At 40.3% G+C, this 20,263-nt stretch overlaps 1 protein-coding gene across 4 annotated transcripts in view; it reads left to right on the plus strand.

Annotated features, from left to right (window-relative positions):
* Positions 1-1,253: 1,253 nt before the first annotated feature.
* LOC115190785 (circadian locomoter output cycles protein kaput) overlaps positions 1,254-20,263 on the plus strand; it is a 41,578-nt gene continuing 22,568 nt past the window's right edge. For 3 of the 4 annotated variants that reach the window (XM_029748852.1, XM_029748855.1, XM_029748854.1), the window contains exons 1-10: positions 1,254-1,386; positions 9,509-9,647; positions 12,582-12,671; positions 13,217-13,276; positions 14,846-14,994; positions 15,494-15,585; positions 18,062-18,151; positions 18,942-19,062; positions 19,378-19,491; positions 19,976-20,094. In XM_029748852.1, the coding sequence (XP_029604712.1) occupies positions 12,655-12,671; positions 13,217-13,276; positions 14,846-14,994; positions 15,494-15,585; positions 18,062-18,151; positions 18,942-19,062; positions 19,378-19,491; positions 19,976-20,094 (762 nt within the window). In that variant the 5' untranslated portion in view covers positions 1,254-1,386; positions 9,509-9,647; positions 12,582-12,654. Of the gene's footprint in view, positions 1,387-9,508; positions 9,648-9,902; positions 9,953-12,581; positions 12,672-13,216; positions 13,277-14,845; positions 14,995-15,493; positions 15,586-18,061; positions 18,152-18,941; positions 19,063-19,377; positions 19,492-19,975; positions 20,095-20,263 lie in introns of all 4 variants that reach the window. The other variant, XM_029748853.1, reaches the window with a different exon arrangement.

Genomic DNA, 20,263 nt, shown 5'->3' on the forward strand with positions numbered 1-20,263 from the left:
TGGGACTCTCAGTTGAAGGCAGGTGTTTTCTATCTGCCTTTGATTGAGAGTCTCATAAATGAGGGTGTGTTTGTGTTTGTGTTTTGTGGGTGATTGTTCTGTGTTCAGCCCTAGGCTTTGCCAGACTGTTTAGTTGTTCGTTCGTTTTCGTGTTTTGTTGTTTTGGAGTGCTCTTTTGATAATTTAAATAAAAGTCAAAATGAGCATACACGTACCTGCTGCATTTTGGTCCTCATTCCCCGACGACAACCGTGACAGCCAAAGTCTCCAGTCATGTAAAATGAGGTACAATTGCATGAAATGCGTTTATATAAGCCCCCCAAAAATGTCCCGGACCTTAGGCTACTAAAATATTTCCCCATGTGTGCAACTTCTGTAAATGCCTCTACTCTGCTGCTCTATTCCCCTACGCAGTTGCGATTATATGCATGCAATGCTTTATTATATTATTTTTCTCTTGCATTGGAGTCAACATGGGCCAGCATTCCCGTGGAGTTGCTTTCGACACCTTGTAGAGTCCATGCCCAGACGAATTGAAGCTATTTTGTACACTCCCCATGAATACAGTATTAAACGTATACGACAGGGGGACCTCGCTACAATAGTCGGAGTTATTGCGTCACCGACATTCAGAGCCTGTGATTGGACGATAGAGGGAAACCCCATTCCTGAACAGTTCCTCGATGGCAGCGACAGAAACCTGTTGTTGCGCCATGTTTACCCTAGGAATATCACTATCGTATGTAGGCTATGGGAACCCTATCTTATCTTTAGATTAGCCTAGGATAAATCACAGGGATTTTGCAACGGTGGATCTGGGATTCTGTGAAGTGGGAAAATGAAACTATTTTTTTTTAATTGAATCTTTATTTAACTATAGTCTATTTCCATGCAGTGAATCAACACGAAACGTGACCGTCACAAAGGCACGGAGGGGTTGAGAAACGGAAAGAAAGAATCGATGAAATTCTTGCTGTGATTGTTTTGTTTTAAATAGCCTATCATACAAATACAGTAGGCTGCGAATCATAGGCCTATCAGTTCCCCGTTGCATTATCATATCTCACACTTGTTTCACAACCAGTCTTACGAGGTCATTTATAAAGCAAAAAAAAACGAACTATTGTTCAAACGGACGTATTCATAAAATAGCCCCGAAGCACATATAATATCCTGTTTTGTCGCTGTTGACTTGCTGCCTTGCTCTGCTTTTGCAGCACCTCTTACTGTACTTGCTAAATAATGCTCCCTGTATTGTCTACTGCGCATGACCGTGTGGCGGAATATGAAGTAGGAGCCTGTTTTTCTCCGAGCTAGAGTCCAACCCCCCCGAATCAACCTCTGAAAAACAAAAACGCGGAGCCATTCAATCTCAAATTGGGGCAGGTAAGATGTTGAAACATATATTTATATAACGTTACATATCTTGTTATACGGTGAAGTCGCTCAGCGGAGAGGTGTACAAATGTATTTTTAGCCCACGGAAGCGAACCGAGGACTGCAGATGGGGCTTTGGAACCGTTTCCGCACGCTCGGGACACGACAAGGCCCACTGACCCACATTCAGCAGAGAGAGAGAGAGACGGAGAGAGCTGTGTGAGTGGGCGAGCGTGTGAATGTGTGCTTATGTGTGTGCGGGTCTGCTGCGAAATGTTTTTGTCATCGCCATCTCCTGCGGCCCGACTATCTATGTGATGTTCCAGTTTTCCAGGAAATTGTAACCATTTCGAAAGTAGATCGCTACATAGTTGAAGATGCGCTGCTCGGCTAGCTTTAACTACATTGTGTCAATGTCAATAGTTGCGTGACAGCTTGGCTGGACTCGAGTACCCGCCAGCCTTTTGACATAATGTCCGCTATGTCGCTCTTGGTGATTGATTGACACGTCGTTAGAACGTCGTGTAGATTTTGGAAGTCGGTTGAGGGTTCTGAGAATGGATTCCCGTCGTCGGAATTCTAAGGAAATGGTCCACTATTTTACCTGGGCACTTTTTCTGCGGGTTTGGTTGGAGGATATACAGTTATATAACGCGAACACCTGTGGCTCTTTAGTAAAGGTTTTAGCTGTACAACATCCACCGCGCGTATCCGTTTTTCTGCGGTTTAATACGAGCGGATTAGATGTCATTTGTAACAATCTTCGAAGATTTACGATTGGATCATTGCTCAAATGTAGGATTTAAAAAAAACAGTGACCTTTCATTTAACTAGGCAAGTCAGTTAATAACTCATTCTTATGACGGCCTAGGATCAGTGGGTTAACTGCCTTGTCCAGGGGCAGAACGACAGATGTTCACCTAGTCAGCAAGGTGTTGACAACCGAGCCCAACGCTCTAACCACTAAACCACCTGCCCACAATGAATCACTGAATTGGCTGTCCCTTCCAAACACAACACAACTGCACTGGTATCAATATATATATTTTAAAATGTAACTTTAAATGTGTCTTTATATATGAAGGAACACCTAACGTTACAAGACTCACTAGTCATTTCGAAAACAACAGTAATGACACATCCCAAGGGCACATCATGAGGTTAGAGTCAGATCTTTCACATACAAAGGCCCAACTGACTGTAATCATTTACTTATAGAAAGCAGGGCATTCAAATCACACAGTCAATTTAAGAAAACCTTTTTTCAAATGTTAAGAACAAACTGTTTTTGTGTTTTTTTTAAACTAACAGAAACATCACCATGTGAAAACATATGTAAATATGTTTGTATATATTATAGGTAGTGTGAATTCTAGGTAGGGTGAATTCTAGGTAGGGTGAATTCTAGGTAGGGTGAATTATAGGTATTATAGGTAGGGTGAATTATAGGCAGGGTGAATTATAGGTAGGGTGAATTATAGGTATTATAGGTAGGGTGAATTATAGGTAGGGTGAATTATAGGTAGGGTGAATTATAGGTAGGTATATAGGTAGGGTGAATTATATAGGCGGGTGACTTATAGGCAGGGTGAATTATAGGTATTATAGGTAGGGTGAATTATAGGCAGGGTGAATTATAGGTGGGTGAATTATAGGCAGGGTGAATTATAGGCAGGGTGAATTATAGGCAGGGTGAATTATAGGCAGGGTGAATTATAGGTAGGGTGAATTATAGGCAGGGTGAATTATAGGCAGGGTGAATTATAGGTAGGGTGAATTATAGGCAGGGTGAATTATAGGCAGGGTGAATTATAGGTATTATAGGTAGGGTGAATTATAGGTAGGGTGAATTATAGGCAGGCGTGACTTATAGGCGGGTGAATTTAATAGGCAGGGGAATTATAGGTATTATAGGTAGGGTGAATTATAGGTAGGGTGAATTATAGGTATTATAGGTAGGGTGAATTATAGGTAGGGTGAATTATAGGCAGGGTGAATTATAGGCAGGGTGAATTATAGGCAGGGTGAATTATAGGTATTATAGGTAGGGTGAATTATAGGTATTATAGGTAGGGTGAATTATAGGTAGGGTGAATTATAGGCAGGGTGAATTATAGGTAGGGTGAATTATAGGTAGGGTGAATTATAGGTAGGGTGAATTATAGGTATTATAGGTAGGGTGAATTATAGGTATTATAGGTAGGGTGAATTATAGGCAGGGTGAATTATAGGTATTATAGGTAGGGTGAATTATAGGCAGGGTGAATTATAGGTAGGGTGAATTCTAGGTAGGGTGAATTCTAGGTAGGGTGAATTATAGGCAGGGTGAATTATAGGCAGGGTGAATTATAGGCAGGGTGAATTATAGGCAGGGTGAATTATAGGCAGGGTGAATTCTAGGCAGGGTGAATTATAGGCAGGGTGAATTATAGGCAGGGTGAATTATAGGCAGGGTGAATTATAGGTAGGGTGAATTATAGGCAGGGTGAATTATAGGTAGGGGTGAATTATAGGCAGGGTGAATTATAGGCAGGGTGAATTATAGGCAGGGTGAATTATAGGCAGGGTGAATTATAGGCAGGGTGAATTATAGGTAGGGTGAATTATAGGCAGGGTGAATTATAGGTAGGGTGAATTCTAGGTAGGGTGAATTATAGGCAGGGTGAATTATAGGCAGGGTGAATTATAGGCAGGGTGAATTATAGGCAGGGTGAATTATAGGTAGGGTGAATTATAGGTATTATAGGTAGGGTGAATTATAGGTATTATAGGTAGGGTGAATTATAGGCAGGGTGAATTATAGGTATTATAGGTAGGGTGAATTATAGGCAGGGTGAATTATAGGTAGGGTGAATTATAGGCAGGGTGAATTATAGGTATTATAGGTAGGGTGAATTATAGGTAGGGTGAATTATAGGTAGGGTGAATTATAGGTAGGGTGAATTCTAGGTAGGGTGAATTCTAGGTAGGGTGAATTATAGGCAGGGTGAATTATAGGCAGGGTGAATTATAGGCAGGGTGAATTATAGGTAGGGTGAATTATAGGCAGGGTGAATTATAGGTAGGGTGAATTCTAGGTAGGGTGAATTATAGGCAGGGTGAATTATAGGCAGGGTGAATTATAGGCAGGGTGAATTATAGGCAGGGTGAATTATAGGTAGGGTGAATTATAGGTAGGGTGTATTATAGGCAGGGTGAATTATAGGTATTATAGGTAGGGTGAATTATAGGCAGGGTGAATTATAGGTATTATAGGTAGGGTGAATTATAGGCAGGGTGAATTATAGGTAGGGTGAATTATAGGTAGGGTGAATTATAGGTAGGGTGAATTATAGGCAGGGTGAATTATAGGTAGGGTGAATTATAGGTATTATAGGTAGGGTGAATTATAGGTATTATAGGTAGGGTGAATTATAGGTAGGGTGAATTATAGGTATTATAGGTAGGGTGAATTATAGGTATTATAGGTAGGGTGAATTATAGGCAGGGTGAATTATAGGTAGGGTGAATTATAGGTATTATAGGTAGGGTGAATTATAGGTATTATAGGTAGGGTGAATTCTAGGTAGGGTGAAATTAGTAGGTAGGGTGCTGAATTATAGGTATTATAGGTAGGTTGCATTCTAGGTAGGGTGACTTATAGGTATTATAGGTCGGGTGAATTATAGGCAGGGTGAGTGAATTTATAGGTAGGGTGAATATAGGCAGGGGACTTATAGGTATTATAGGTTAGGAGTGAATTATAGGTATTATAGGTAGGTGGTGAATTATAGGTAGGGTGAATTATAGGTAGGGTGACTTTCTAGGTAGGGTGAATTATAGGTATTTTAGGTAGGGTGATTATATGGTAGGGTGAATTATAGGTAGGGTGAATTCTAGTAGGCGTGCCGTATAGGTATATTGTAGGGTGAATTATAGGTAGGGTGAATTATAGGTATTATAGGTAGGGTGAATTATAGGTATTATAGGTAGGGTGAATTATAGGTATTATAGGTAGGGTGAATTATAGGTAGGGTGAATTATAGGTAGGGTGAATTCTAGGTAGGGTGAATTATAGGTATTATAGGTAGGGTGAATTATAGACAGGGTGAATTATAGGTAGGGTGAATTATAGGTAGGGTGAATTATAGGTATTATAGGTAGGGTGAATTATAGGTAGGGTGAATTATAGGTAGGGTGAATTATAGGCAGGGTGAATTATAGGTATTATAGGTAGGGTGAATTATAGGCAGGGTGAATTATAGGTAGGGTGAATTATAGGTAGGGTGAATTCTAGGTAGGGTGAATTATAGGTATTATAGGTAGGGTGAATTATAGGTAGGGTGAATTATAGGCAGGGTGAATTATAGGCAGGGTGAATTATAGGCAGGGTGAATTATAGGTATTATAGGTAGGGTGAATTATAGGCAGGGTGAATTATAGGTATTATAGGTAGGGTGAATTATAGGTAGGGTGAATTATAGGTATTATAGGTAGGGTGAATTATAGGCAGGGTGAATTATAGGCAGGGTGAATTATAGGCAGGGTGAATTATAGGCAGGGTGAATTATAGGCAGGGTGAATTATAGGTATTATAGGTAGGGTGAATTATAGGTAGGGTGAATTATAGGTAGGGTGAATTATAGGTAGGTTGAATTCTAGGTAGGGTGAATTATAGGCAGGGTGAATTATAGGTAGGGTGAATTATAGGTAGGGTGAATTATAGGCAGGGTGAATTATAGGCAGGGTGAATTATAGGCAGGGTGAATTATAGGTATTATAGGTAGGGTGAATTATAGGTAGGGTGAATTATAGGTAGGGTGAATTCTAGGTAGGGTGAATTATAGGCAGGGTGAATTATAGGTAGGGTGAATTATAGGTAGGGTGAATTATAGGCAGGGTGAATTATAGGCAGGGTGAATTATAGGCAGGGTGAATTATAGGCAGGGTGAATTATAGGTAGGGTGAATTATAGGTATTATAGGTAGGGTGAATTATAGGTATTATAGGTAGGGTGAATTATAGGCAGGGTGAATTATAGGTATTATAGGTAGGGTGAATTATAGGCAGGGTGAATTATAGGTATTATAGGTAGGGTGAATTATAGGTAGGGTGAATTATAGGTAGGGTGTATTATAGGTATTATAGGTAGGGTGAATTATAGGTATTATAGGTAGGGTGAATTATAGGTAGGGTGAATTATAGGTATTATAGGTAGGGTGAATTAAAGGTAGGGTGAATTATAGGTAGGGTGAATTATAGACAGGGTGAATTATAGGTAGGGTGAATTATAGGTAGGGTGAATTATAGGTATTATAGGTAGGGTGAATTATAGGTAGGGTGAATTATAGGTAGGGTGTATTATAGGCAGGGTGAATTATAGGTATTATAGGTAGGGTGAATTATAGGCAGGGTGAATTATAGGTATTATAGGTAGGGTGAATTATAGGTAGGGTGAATTATAGGCAGGGTGAATTATAGGCAGGGTGAATTATAGGTAGGGTGAATTCTATAGTGAAGAAAAATATAAACGCAACATGAAACAATTTCAGAGATTTTACAGAGTTACAGTTCATATAATGAAATCAGTCAATTGAAATACATTCATTAGGCTCTAATCTATGGATTTCACATGACTGGGAATACAGATATGCCTCTGTTTGTCACAGATACCTTAATAAAAAGTTAGGGACGGGGATCAGAAAACCAGGCAGTATCTGGTGTGACCACAGTTTTCCTGATGCAGCGCGACTCATCTCCTTCACATAGAGTTGATCAGGTTGTTGATTGTGGAATGTTGTTCCACTCCTCTTCAATGGTTCAGCGAAGTTGGCGGATATTGGCGGGAACTGGAACACTGTAGCACAGGTCAAACTAGAGCATCCAAACATGTTCATTGGGTGACATGTCTGGTGAGTATGCAGGCCATGGTAGAACTGGGACAGCTTCCAGGAATTGTGTACAGATCCTTGCGACATGGGCCGGCGCATTATCATGCTGAAACATGAGGTGATGGCGGCGGATGAATGACGCAACAATTTGTTATCTTTATTTATTTAACCTTTATTTAACTAGGCAAGTCAGTTAAGAACAAATTATTATTTACAATGACGGCCTACCCCGGTCAAACCTGGACAACACTGGTGTCACGTCCTGACCAGTATAAGGGGTTATTTGTTATTGCAGTTTGGTCAGGACGTGGCAGGGGTGTGTTTGTTTTGTGTTGTCGGGGTTTTTGGGTAGTGTTCTATGTTTTGTATTTCTATGTTCTATTTTCTAGTTATTCTATTTCTATGTTTAGTTTATTGTTTTGACCTTCAATTGGAGGCAGCTGTTCCTCGTTGCCTCTAATTGAAGGTCCTATTTAGTAGGGGTGTTTTTCTATGGGTTTTGTGGGTAGTTGTTTCTTGTTTAGCTGTGTGCCTGACAGGACTGTTTTTGTCGTTCTTTTTGTTCAGTGTTCATTTATTTAATAAAGAAGAAAATGAGCATTCACGTACGTGCTGCATTTTGCGGCCGTAACAACTGGGCCAATTGTGCGCCGGTCCTATGAGACTCCCAATCACAGCCGGTTGTGATAGAGCCAATGATCGAACCAGGGTCTGTAGTGACGTTTCTAGCACTGAGATGCAGTGCCTTAAAATTTGAAATAAGCTTTTTTGTTGCATATGGAACATTTCTGGGATGTTTTATTTCAGCTCATGAAACATGGGAGCAACACTTCACACGTTGTGTTTATATTGTGGTTCAGTGTAGTATAACGATATATTGCAGCCTCTTGTTCCAGTGCTAACATCTGATTTGAGTTAATCAAGGGCTTGACTGAATCCATATTTGAATCAGGTGGCTGACCTGGTGCTACTAGGACTGCCCTTGTCTTTGTAGCAGGAGAATTCCTTTCACCCTAGATATGTTTCCCTACTATTAAATGTCTGATGTATGTTTTTAGTATTATGTCTGCCATTTAAATGTGTGTTGGTTTCCTCGGCAAGGGTTCACGTTGCACATTTATAATACAATTCAAATGTGTTTTTATAAAGCCCATTTTATCTCAACAGTTGTGACAAAGTGTTTCTCAGATACCCAGCCTAAAACCCCCAATGTTCACATTTAAACAAAAAAGATGTCTGTCATAAATGTCCAATGGGATCTCCCTGGTAGAGTGAATGGACCAATGGGAACGAGAGATGCTATGTCAGATGATGAATATAGAGATGTTATGTCAGATGATGAATAGAGATGTTATGTCAGTTGATGAATAGAGATGTTATGTCAGATGATGAATAGGAGATGTTATGTCAGATGATGAATAGAGATGTTATGTCAGATGATGAATAGAGATGTTATGTCAGATGATGAATAGAGATGTTATGTCAGATGATGAATATAGAGATGTTATGTCAGATGATGAATAGAGATGTTATGTCAGATGATGAATAGAGATGTTATGTCAGATGATGAATATAGAGATGTTATGTCAGATGATGAATAGAGATGTTATGTCAGTTGATGAATATAGAGATGTTATGTCAGATGATGAATAGAGATGTTATGTCAGATGATGAATAGGAGATGTTATGTCAGATGATGAATAGAGATGTTATGTCAGATGATGAATAGAGATGTTATGTCAGATGATGAATAGAGAGATGTTATGTCAGATGATGAATAGAGATGTTATGTCAGATGATGAATTGAGATGTTATGTCAGATGATGAATAGAGATGTTATGTCAGATGATGAATAGAGATGTTATGTCAGATGATGAATAGAGAGATGTTATGTCAGATGATGAATAGAGATGTTATGTCAGATGTTGAATAGAGATGTTATGTCAGATGATGAATAGAGATGTTATGTCAGATGATGAATAGAGAGATGTTATGTCAGATGATGAATAGAGATGTTATGTCAGATGATGAATAGAGATGTTATGTCAGATGATGAATAGAGATGTTATGTCAGATGATGAATAGAGAGATGTTATGTCAGATGATGAATAGAGATGTTATGTCAAATAGAGATGTTATGTCAGATGATGTTTGTATTAAACACATTAATGTTATTGGCCTAAATGGTGATCAATTGGGGATATTTATAATATTATGTTTTATAAATGTTAAAAATGACCAGTGTAATTTGTGTGCTGCAGGGTGGAGTGATGGCCGTGTTGGGCCCAGCGTCTGGTGTCCAGAGATGATAGAGGTGACCTCAGAGTCACCTTTAACCCCTGACCCCCACCACAACCCCTGAGAGCCAGCTGAAACTGATCACACACAGGCTGCAGTGGGGTAAGGACAGACAGACAGACAGACAGACAGACAGACAGACAGACAGACAGACAGACAGACAGACAGACAGACAGACAGACAGACAGAAGCTTCATTAGAGGATATATACACAGTAATGACAGTGTGAATGAATAGTGATTGCTGGTGGGCGTTGACATGGGCCTATTAGAATATGGCTGTATGTTTCCTTCATGTTGATGCTGGTTCTCCGAGCCCCAGTAAAGTGTTATTGATGGAGGAAATGTGTTTTTATAGATGATGTCTGTTGACGACTGGATAGATGGATGGATGATCTGTTTTCATGGGTAATGTGGATGGATTTACAAATGGACGGACCTGTATGTATTAATGGATGACGTGTATGGATGGATGATGTGGTTATTCACTGTGTAGTGTGTTATGGATGGATGATGTGGTTATTCACTGTGTGTAGTGTGTTATAGATGGATGATGTGGTTATTCACTGTGTAGTGTGTTATGGATGGATGATGTGGTTATTCACTGTGTAGTGTGTTATGGATGGATGATGTGGTTATTCACTGTGTAGTGTGTTATGGATGGATGATGTGGTTATTCACTGTGTAGTGTGTTATGGATGGATGATGTGGTTATTCACTGTGTAGTGTGTTATAGATGGATGATGTGGTTATTCACAGTGTAGTGTGTTATGGATGGATGATGTGGTTATTCACTGTGTGTAGTGTGTTATAGATGGATGATGTGGTTATTCACTGTGTGTAGTAGTGTGTTATAGATGGATGATGTGGTTATTCACTGTGTGTAGTAGTGTGTTATCGATGGATGATGTGGTTATTCACTGTGTAGTGTGTTATGGATGGATGATGTGGTTATTCACTGTGTAGTGTGTTATAGATGGATGATGTGGTTATTCACAGTGTAGTGTGTTATGGATGGATGATGTGGTTATTCACTGTGTGTAGTGTGTTATAGATGGATGATGTGGTTATTCACTGTGTGTAGTAGTGTGTTATCGATGGATGATGTGGTTATTCACTGTGTAGTGTGTTATGGATGGATGATGTGGTTATTCACTGTGTAGTGTGTTATGGATGGATGATGTGGTTATTCACTGTGTGTAGTGTGTTATGGATGGATGATGTGGTTATTCACTGTGTGTAGTGTGTTATGGATGGATGATGTGGTTATTCACTATGCAGTGTGTTATGGATGATGTGGTTATTCACTCTGTAGTGTGTTATGGATGGATGATGTGGTTATTCACTGTGTGTAGTAGTGTGTTATGGATGGATGATGTGGTTATTCACTGTGTGTAGTGTGTTATGGATGGATGATGTGGTTATTCACTGTGTAGTGTGTTATGGATGGATGATGTGGTTATTCACTGTGTGTAGTGTGTTATGGATGGATGATGTGGTTATTCACTGTGTGTAGTGTGTTATGGATGGATGATGTGGTTATTCACTATGCAGTGTGTTATGGATGATGTGGTTATTCACTGTGTGTAGTGTGTTATGGATGGATGATGTGGTTATTCACTGTGTAGTGTGTTATGGATGGATGATGTGGTTATTCACTATGCAGTGTGTTATGGATGATGTGGTTATTCACTGTGTGTAGTGTGTTATGGATGGATGATGTGGTTATTCACTGTGTAGTGTGTTATGGATGGATGATGTGGTTATTCACTGTGTAGTGTGTTATGGATGGATGATGTGGTTATTCACTGTGTGTAGTAGTGTGTTATGGATGGATGATGTGGTTATTCACTGTGTGTAGTGTGTTATGGATGGATGATGTGGTTATTCACTGTGTAGTGTGTTATGGATGGATGATGTGGTTATTCACTGTGTAGTGTGTTATGGATGGATGATGTGGTTATTCACTGTGTAGTGTGTTATGGATGGATGATGTGGTTATTCACTGTGTAGTGTGTTATGGATGGATGATGTGGTTATTCACTGTGTAGTGTGTTATGGATGGATGATGTGGTTATCCACTGTGTAGTGTGTTATAGATGGATGATGTGGTTATTCACTGTGTGTAGTAGTGTGTTATGGATGGATGATGTGGTTATTCACTGTGTAGTGTGTTATGGATGGATGATGTGGTTATTCACTGTGTGTAGTGTGTTATGGATGGATGATGTGGTTATTCACTGTGTGTAGTAGTGTGTTATGGATGGATGATGAGGTTATTCACTGTGTAGTGTGTTATGGATGGATGATGTGGTTATTCACTGTGTAGTGTGTTATGGATGGATGATGTGGTTATTCACTGTGTGTAGTGTGTTATGGATGGATGATGTGGTTATTCACTGTGTGTAGTAGTGTGTTATGGATGGATGATGAGGTTATTCACTGTGTAGTGTGTTATGGATGGATGATGTGGTTATTCACTGTGTAGTGTGTTATGGATGGATGATGTGGTTATTCACTGTGTGTAGTAGTGTGTTATGGATGGATGATGAGGTTATTCACTGTGTAGTGTGTTATGGATGGATGATGTGGTTATTCACTGTGTAGTGTGTTATGGATGGATGATGTGGTTATTCACTGTGTGTAGTGTGTTATGGATGGATGATGTGGTTATTCACTGTGTGTAGTAGTGTGTTATGGATGGATGATGAGGTTATTCACTGTGTAGTGTGTTATGGATGGATGATGTGGTTATTCACTGTGTAGTGTGTTATGGATGGATGATGTGGTTATTCACTGTGTGTAGTAGTGTGTTATGGATGGATGATGTGGTTATTCACTGTGTAGTGTGTTATGGATGGATGATGTGGTTATTCACTGTGTGTAGTAGTGTGTTATGGATGGATGATGTGGTTATTCACTGTGTAGTGTGTTATGGATGGATGATGTGGTTATTCACTGTGTAGTGTGTTATGGATGGATGGATGATGAATGAATGATGTGTGTGCTAATTCACGGCTCTCGCTGATCGTTCCAGGTCCTCTTCCAAATGACTACCTCAGGCCTAAAGACTGTTTCACTGCAGCCACAGTCCTGAACAACAGCCAGTCATGACATCAAGCATAGGGTAGGGTATAACACACACTGGCCCCTACTGGTGTACGCATTCAGAAATACTAGCCGTTACTCCCTCCTACCCACTGACTAGGATACCACTTTTTCTGAACTACAACACCTCTCTCTCTCTCTGTCTGTCTCTCTCTCTCTCTCTGTCTCTCTCTCTCTCTCTCTCTCTCTCTCTCTCTCTCTCTCTCTCTCTCTCTCTTCCATTTTCTCTCTCTCTCACAATCTCGATCTGTCTCGCGCTCTCTCTCTCTCTCTCTCTCTCTCTCCCTTTGTGTCTCTCTCTCTTTCTCTCTCTCAATCTCTCTTTCTCTCTCTCTCTCCCATTTTCTCTCTCTTTCCCAATCTCTCTCCCAATCTCTTTCTCTCTCTTTCTCTCTCCCAATCTCTCTCTCTCTCTTTCTCTCTCTCTTTCTCTCTCTCTTTCTCTCTCTCTCTCTCACACGCACACACACACTCAGGATGACATATTGTTAAATGTTATAATAATGATAACTATTTTCAGATGATTTATTTCAAACAGAACCCTAAAGCCTTTTCCTTTCTCAGGGATAATTCCAGCATCTTCGATGGGTCGATGGAAGAAGATGAGAAGGACAAAGCAAAACGGTAAGACATCACCACCACCATGACATCACCACCACCATGACATCACCACCACCATGACATCACCACCACCATGACATCACCACCACCATGACATCACCACCATGACATCACCACCACCATGACATCACCACCACCATGACATCACCACCATCATGACATCACCACCACCATGACATCACCACCATGACATCACCACCACCATGACATCACCACCATGACCTCCATATCATAACTAATCACTAAGACCCTGATTAGCTGAAACAGGACTAACACACAGCTGATTCACATAAATAATCACTAAGGCCCTGATTAGCTGAAACAGGACTAACACACAGCTGATTCACATAACTAATCACTAAGACCCTGATTAGCTGAAACAGGACTAACACACTTCTGATTCACATAACTAATCACTAAGACCCTGATTAGCTGAAACAGGACTAACACACAGCTGATTCACATAACTAATCACTAAGACCCTGATTAGCTGAAACAGGACTAACACAGCTGATTCACATAACTAATCACTAAGGCCCTGATTAGCTGAAACAGGACTAACACACAGCTGATTCACATAACTAATCACTAAGACCCTGATTAGCTGAACAGGACTAACACACAGCTGATTCACATAACGAATCACTAAGGCCCTGATTAGCTGAAACAGGACTAACACAGCTGATTCACATAACCACCTAATCACTAAGACCCTGATTAGCTGAAACAGGACTAACACACAGCTGATTCACATAACTAATCACCAAGACCCTGATTAGCTGAAACAGGACTAACACAGCTGATTCACATAACTAATCACTAAGGCCCTGATTAGCTGAAACAGGACTAACACAGCTGATTCACATAACTAATCACTAAGGACCTGATTAGCTGAAACAGGACTAACACAGCTGATTCACATAACGAATCACTAAGACCCTGATTAGCTGAAACAGGACTAACACACAGCTGATTCACATAACTAATCACTAAGACCCTGATTAGCTGAAACAGGACTAACACAGCTGATTCACATAACTAATCACTAAGACCCTGATTAGCTGAAACAGGACTAACACAGCTGATTCACATAACTAATCACTAAGACCCTGATTAGCTGAAACAGGACTAACACAGCTGATTCACATAACTAATCACTAAGGCCCTGATTAGCTGAAACAGGACTAACACAGCTGATTCACATAACCAGCTAATCACTAAGGCCCTGATTAGCTGAAACAGGACTAACACAGCTGATTCACATAACTAATCACTAAGGCCCTGATTAGCTGAAACAGGACTAACACACAGCTGATTCACATAACTAATCACTAAGGCCCTGATTAGCTGAAACAGGACTAACACACAGCTGATTCACATAACTAATCACTAAGGCCCTGATTAGCTGAAACAGGTGAGACACGTTGCCATTCAGTGAGACTGTAGATAGAACATTGTAACCACCCAACTGATAAAACGGGCTAGAGACTCTCCATTCTATTCTTCATTGAAAGGTCTTTTTTTAAAGTATATTCCATTGTAATCTAATCTGTAATCTATTGTAATCCACAGCGTGTCCCGTAACAAGTCGGAGAAGAAGAGACGAGACCAGTTCAATGTCCTCATCAAGGAGCTGGGGACCATGTTGCCTGGCATCACACGCAAGATGGACAAGTCCACCATCCTGCAGAAGAGCATCGACTTCCTGTGTAAACACAACGGTACCCGCCCCCTTTACTACCACTTTCTGTTTCTACTTCCTGTTGTTGTGATGAATGTAAACAAACACAAGTGTTGCTTTTGAGAGTCATGGACATATAACGTAAATGTAAATTCTTCTTGAGTAATGTCACGAAAACATACATTATTGAGTAATGTCATGAATACATACATTATTGAGTAATGTCATGAATACATACATTATTGAGGAGTGTACACTGAGGATATGAGGAGCAAATAGTGTTTTAAAATAGAGTATATTAGGTACTGGTGATGGTCCCTTTATGAATTTATCAGGGTCAGATGTTGACTGGTGAAGGTAACTTTATGATCTTATCAGGGTCAAATGTTGACTGGTGAAGGTAACTTTATGATCTTATCAGGGTCAGATGTTGACTGTATTGAATAAATGGTGTATTCGAATGTATATTTCTATATAGTATATTGTGTGTATTCTCATGTATATTTCTAAACACTATAATGTGTATGTGTCTCTAACAGAGATCTCTGCTCAGTCTGAGTCCAGTGAGATCAGACAGGACTGGAAACCTCCGTTCCTTAGCAACGAGGAGTTCACCCAGCTCATGCTGGAGGTGAGATACACAACATTACCCTACGATTACTACTACTGTACTACCCTACTAATACTACTATAATACTACCCTACTATTACTAATATTACTACAGTATTACCCTACTATTACTACTAATACTACTACAGTACTACCCTACTATTACTAATATTACTACAGTATTACCCTACTATTACTACTAATACAAATACAGTACTACCCTAATATTATTAATACTACTACAGTACTACCCTACTATTACTAATACTACTACAACAGTACTACCCTAGTGTTACTAATACTACTACAGTACTACCCTACTATTACTACAACTACTACAACAGTACTGCCCTACTATTGCTAATACTACTACATTACTATCCTACCTACTATTACTATTACTACTACAGTATTAGCCTACTATTACTACTACTACTACGACAATACTACCCTACTATTACTACTACTACAGTACTACCCTATTACTACTACTACTACGGCAGTACTACCCTACTATTACTACTACGACAATACTACCCTACTATTACTACTACTACAGTACTACCCTATTACTACTACTACTACAGTACTACCCTACTATTACTACTACTACAGTATTAGCCTACTACTACTACTACGACAATACAACCCTACTATTACTACTACGACAGTACTACCCTACTATTACTACTACTACAGTACTACCCTACTATTACTACTACTACAGTACTACCCTACTATTACTACTACTACAGTACTACCCTACTATTACTACTACTACAGTACTACCATATTACTACTACTACAGTACTACCCTACTACTACTACAGTACTACCCTACTATTACTACTACTACAGTATTAGCCTACTACTACTACTACGACAATACAACCCTACTATTACTACTACTACAGTACTACCCTACTATTACTACTACTACAGTACTACCCTACTACTACTACTACTACAGTACTACCCTACTACTACTACAGTACTACCCTACTATTACTACTACTACAGTACTACCCTACTATTACTACTACTACAGTACTACCCTATTACTACTACTACAGTACTACCCTACTATTACTACTACTACAGTACTACCCTATTACTACTACTACAGTACTACCCTACTACTACTACAGTACTACCCTACTACTACTACAGTACTACCCTACTACTACTACAGTACTACCCTACTACTACTACTACTACAGTACTACCCTATTACTACTACTACAGTACTACCCTACTACTACTACAGTACTACCCTACTATTACTACTACTACGACAATACAACCCTACTATTACTACAACTACAGTACTACCCTACTATTAATACTAGGATAAACATGATCATCATTTAAACAGAGAATAGATCATTTCCCCAGGTGTTGTTTTGCAGATCCCACTATCATACTATCATCAGACTACTACTCTGTTAGCGTTCTGACAGACTGGTTACAGTCATATTAACTAAACTGTAATGTTGTAGGCTCTAGATGGATTCTTCACAGTAATAATGGCAGATGGGAACAGTCATATTAACTAAACTGTAATGTTGTAGGCTCTAGATGGATTCTTCACAGTAGTAATGACAGATGGGAACAGTCATATTAACTAAACTGTAATGTTGTAGGCTCTAGATGGATTCTTCATAGCAATAATGACAGATGGGAACAGTCATATTAACTAAACTGTAATGTTGTAGGCTCTAGATGGATTCTTCATAGCAATAATGACAGATGGGAACAGTCATATTAACTAAACTGTAATGTTGTAGGCTCTAGATGGATTCTTCATAGCAATAATGACAGATGGGAACAGTCATATTAACTGTAATGTTGTAGGCTCTAGATGGATTCTTCACAGTAATAATGACAGATGGGAACAGCCATATTAACTAAACTGTAATGTTGTAGGCTCTAGATGGATTCTTCACAGTAATAATGGCAGATGGGAACAGTCATATTAACTAAACTGTAATGTTGTAGGCTCTAGATGGATTCTTCATAGCAATAATGACAGATGGGAACAGTCATATTAACTAAACTGTAATGTTGTAGGCTCTAGATGGATTCTTCATAGCAATAATGACAGATGGGAACAGTCATATTAACTGTAATGTTGTAGGCTCTAGATGGATTCTTCACAGTAATAATGACAGATGGGAACAGTCATATTAACTAAACTGTAATGTTGTAGGCTCTAGATGGATTCTTCACAGTAATAATGGCAGATGGGAACAGTCATATTAACTAAACTGTAATGTTGTAGGCTCTAGATGGATTCTTCATAGCAATAATGACAGATGGGAACAGTCATATTAACTAAACTGTAATGTTGTAGGCTCTAGATGGATTCTTCACAGTAATAATGACAGATGGGAACAGTCATATTAACTAAACTGTAATGTTGTAGGCTCTAGATGGATTCTTCATAGCAATATTGACAGATGGGAACAGTCATATTAACTAAACTGTAATGTTGTAGGCTCTAGATGGATTCTTCATAGCAATAATGACAGATGGGAACATCATCTTTGTCTCTGAGAGTGTCACGTCCTTACTGGAACACCTGCCGGTGAGTAGGACTGTCTGTGTTCCGATTGGTACCACAATACTATTGGATAGAAGCATTTATTTACATGTATTTACAATGCATAGTACCAAGAGCAGCATTACCTGATATCATTTGATTTATTTTTGTTTTACCAGGTAAGTTGACTGAGAACACATTATCATTTACAGAAACAACCTGGGGAATAGTTACAGGGATGAATGAGCCAATTGGAAGCTGGGGATGATTAGGTAGCCATGATGGTTTGAAGGCCAGATTGGGAATTTAGCCAGGACACCGGGGTTAACACCCCTACTCTTACAATAAGTGCCATGGGATCTTTAGTGACCATGGAGAGGACACCCGTTTAACGTCCCATCCGAAAGACAGCACCTTACACAGGGCAATGTCCCCAATCACTGCCCTGGGGCATTGGGATATTATTATTATTATTATTTATTTTGTTTAAGACCAGAAGAAAGAGTGCCTCCTACTGGCCCTTCAACAACACTTCCAGTAGCATCTGGTCTCCCTTCCAGGGACCAATCAGGACAAACCCTGCTTAGCTTCAGAAACAAGCCAGCAGTGGGATGCAGGGTGGCGTGCTGCTGGCGTGCAATTAACTCATTCATAACTCATTAACCAATTCATTTCTTATTCGTTTCCTAGTTAAAATGTACTTGGATGTTTTGAAAGTGTACAATAAAATGTGTCTATACCTTCTCCAGTTGTGTTGAGTTCAACATGGTGTGTGTGTGTGTGTGTGTGTGTGTGTGTGTGTGTGTGTGTGTGTGTGTGTGTGTGTGTTCCCCAGTCGGACCTGCAGGACCAGAACCTGTTAAACTTCCTCCCCCTGAATGAACACTCGGAGGTGTACAAGGCTCTCTCCAAACACCCCTCCGACCCCGAGAGCCTCGGACCAGAGTACCTCAAGAGTGAGTAACACCCAATCACATTGCCACCTTATTGGCTGCTGGCCTATCACATTGCTCCTTATACACTGCTGTCCAATCAGATCACCTGTTATACACTGCTGTCCAATCAGACAACTTGTTATACACTGCAAGCAGTCATCTTCTCTGTCCAGCACAATGCTGCAGTGCTGTGGAAATATATCGGCCATGTTGTATCTGTAAAAGTCTGTAAACACTAAAATGTTTTTAAGAGAAATGATTGCAATGTAGTTAAGGGCGGTGTTCGTTGTGTTTGATATTTTAATTGTGATTGTTTTTTCTCATGTATTTTTTTAGCCAAGAACCAGCTGGAGTTTTGTTGCCACGTGTTGAGAGGAGCCATTGACCCTAAAGAACCTGCCGTCTACGAACACGTCAAATTCATCGGCAACTTCAAGTCGCTGAACGACGGTGAGCGTCTGTTTGTATTAGAAAAGCAAACTGATCTTGTTTTATCAGCTGTAGAACAAAATGAACAGCTGTTTGTTAGATCATCTTTTCTGGTTTCTACTCATGGTAACGCCCCTCTCTCCTCTCCTCTCCTCTCCTCGTCTCTCCTCTCCTCGTCTCTCCTCTCCTCGTCCTCTCCTCGTCCTCTCCCTCGTCCTCGTCCTCGTCCTCTCCTCGTCCTCGTCCTCTCCTCGTCCTCTCCTCTCCTCTCCTCGTCCTCTCCTCGTCTCTCCTCTCCTCTCCTCTCCTCGTCTCTCCTCTCCTCTCCTCGTCTCTCCTCTCCTCGTCCTCTCCTCTCCTCGTCTCTCCTCGTCTCTCCTCTCCTCTCCTCGTCTCTCCTCGTCTCTCCTCGTCCTCTCCTCGTCTCTCCTCGTCCTCTCCTCTCCTCGTCTCTCCTCGTCTCTCCTCTCCTCTCCTCTCCTCTCCTCTCCTCTCCTCTCTCTAGTCCCCAACACCACCAGGAATGGTTTAGCAGGAGTGTTACAGAGATCCCTACAACCTGCCTTTGATGACCTGGTCTGCTTCGTAGCCACCGTCAGGCTGGCTAAACCACAGTTCATCAAGGTGAGACACACATCACACACACACACACACACACACACACACACACACACACACACACACACACACACACACACACACCCACACACCACACACACACCCACACACCACACACACACCCACACACCACACACACACACCCACACACCACACACACACCCACACACCACAC

Source organism: Salmo trutta, unplaced genomic scaffold, assembly GCF_901001165.1.
Source record: "Salmo trutta unplaced genomic scaffold, fSalTru1.1, whole genome shotgun sequence".
NCBI classification, from domain to species: domain Eukaryota; kingdom Metazoa; phylum Chordata; class Actinopteri; order Salmoniformes; family Salmonidae; genus Salmo; species Salmo trutta.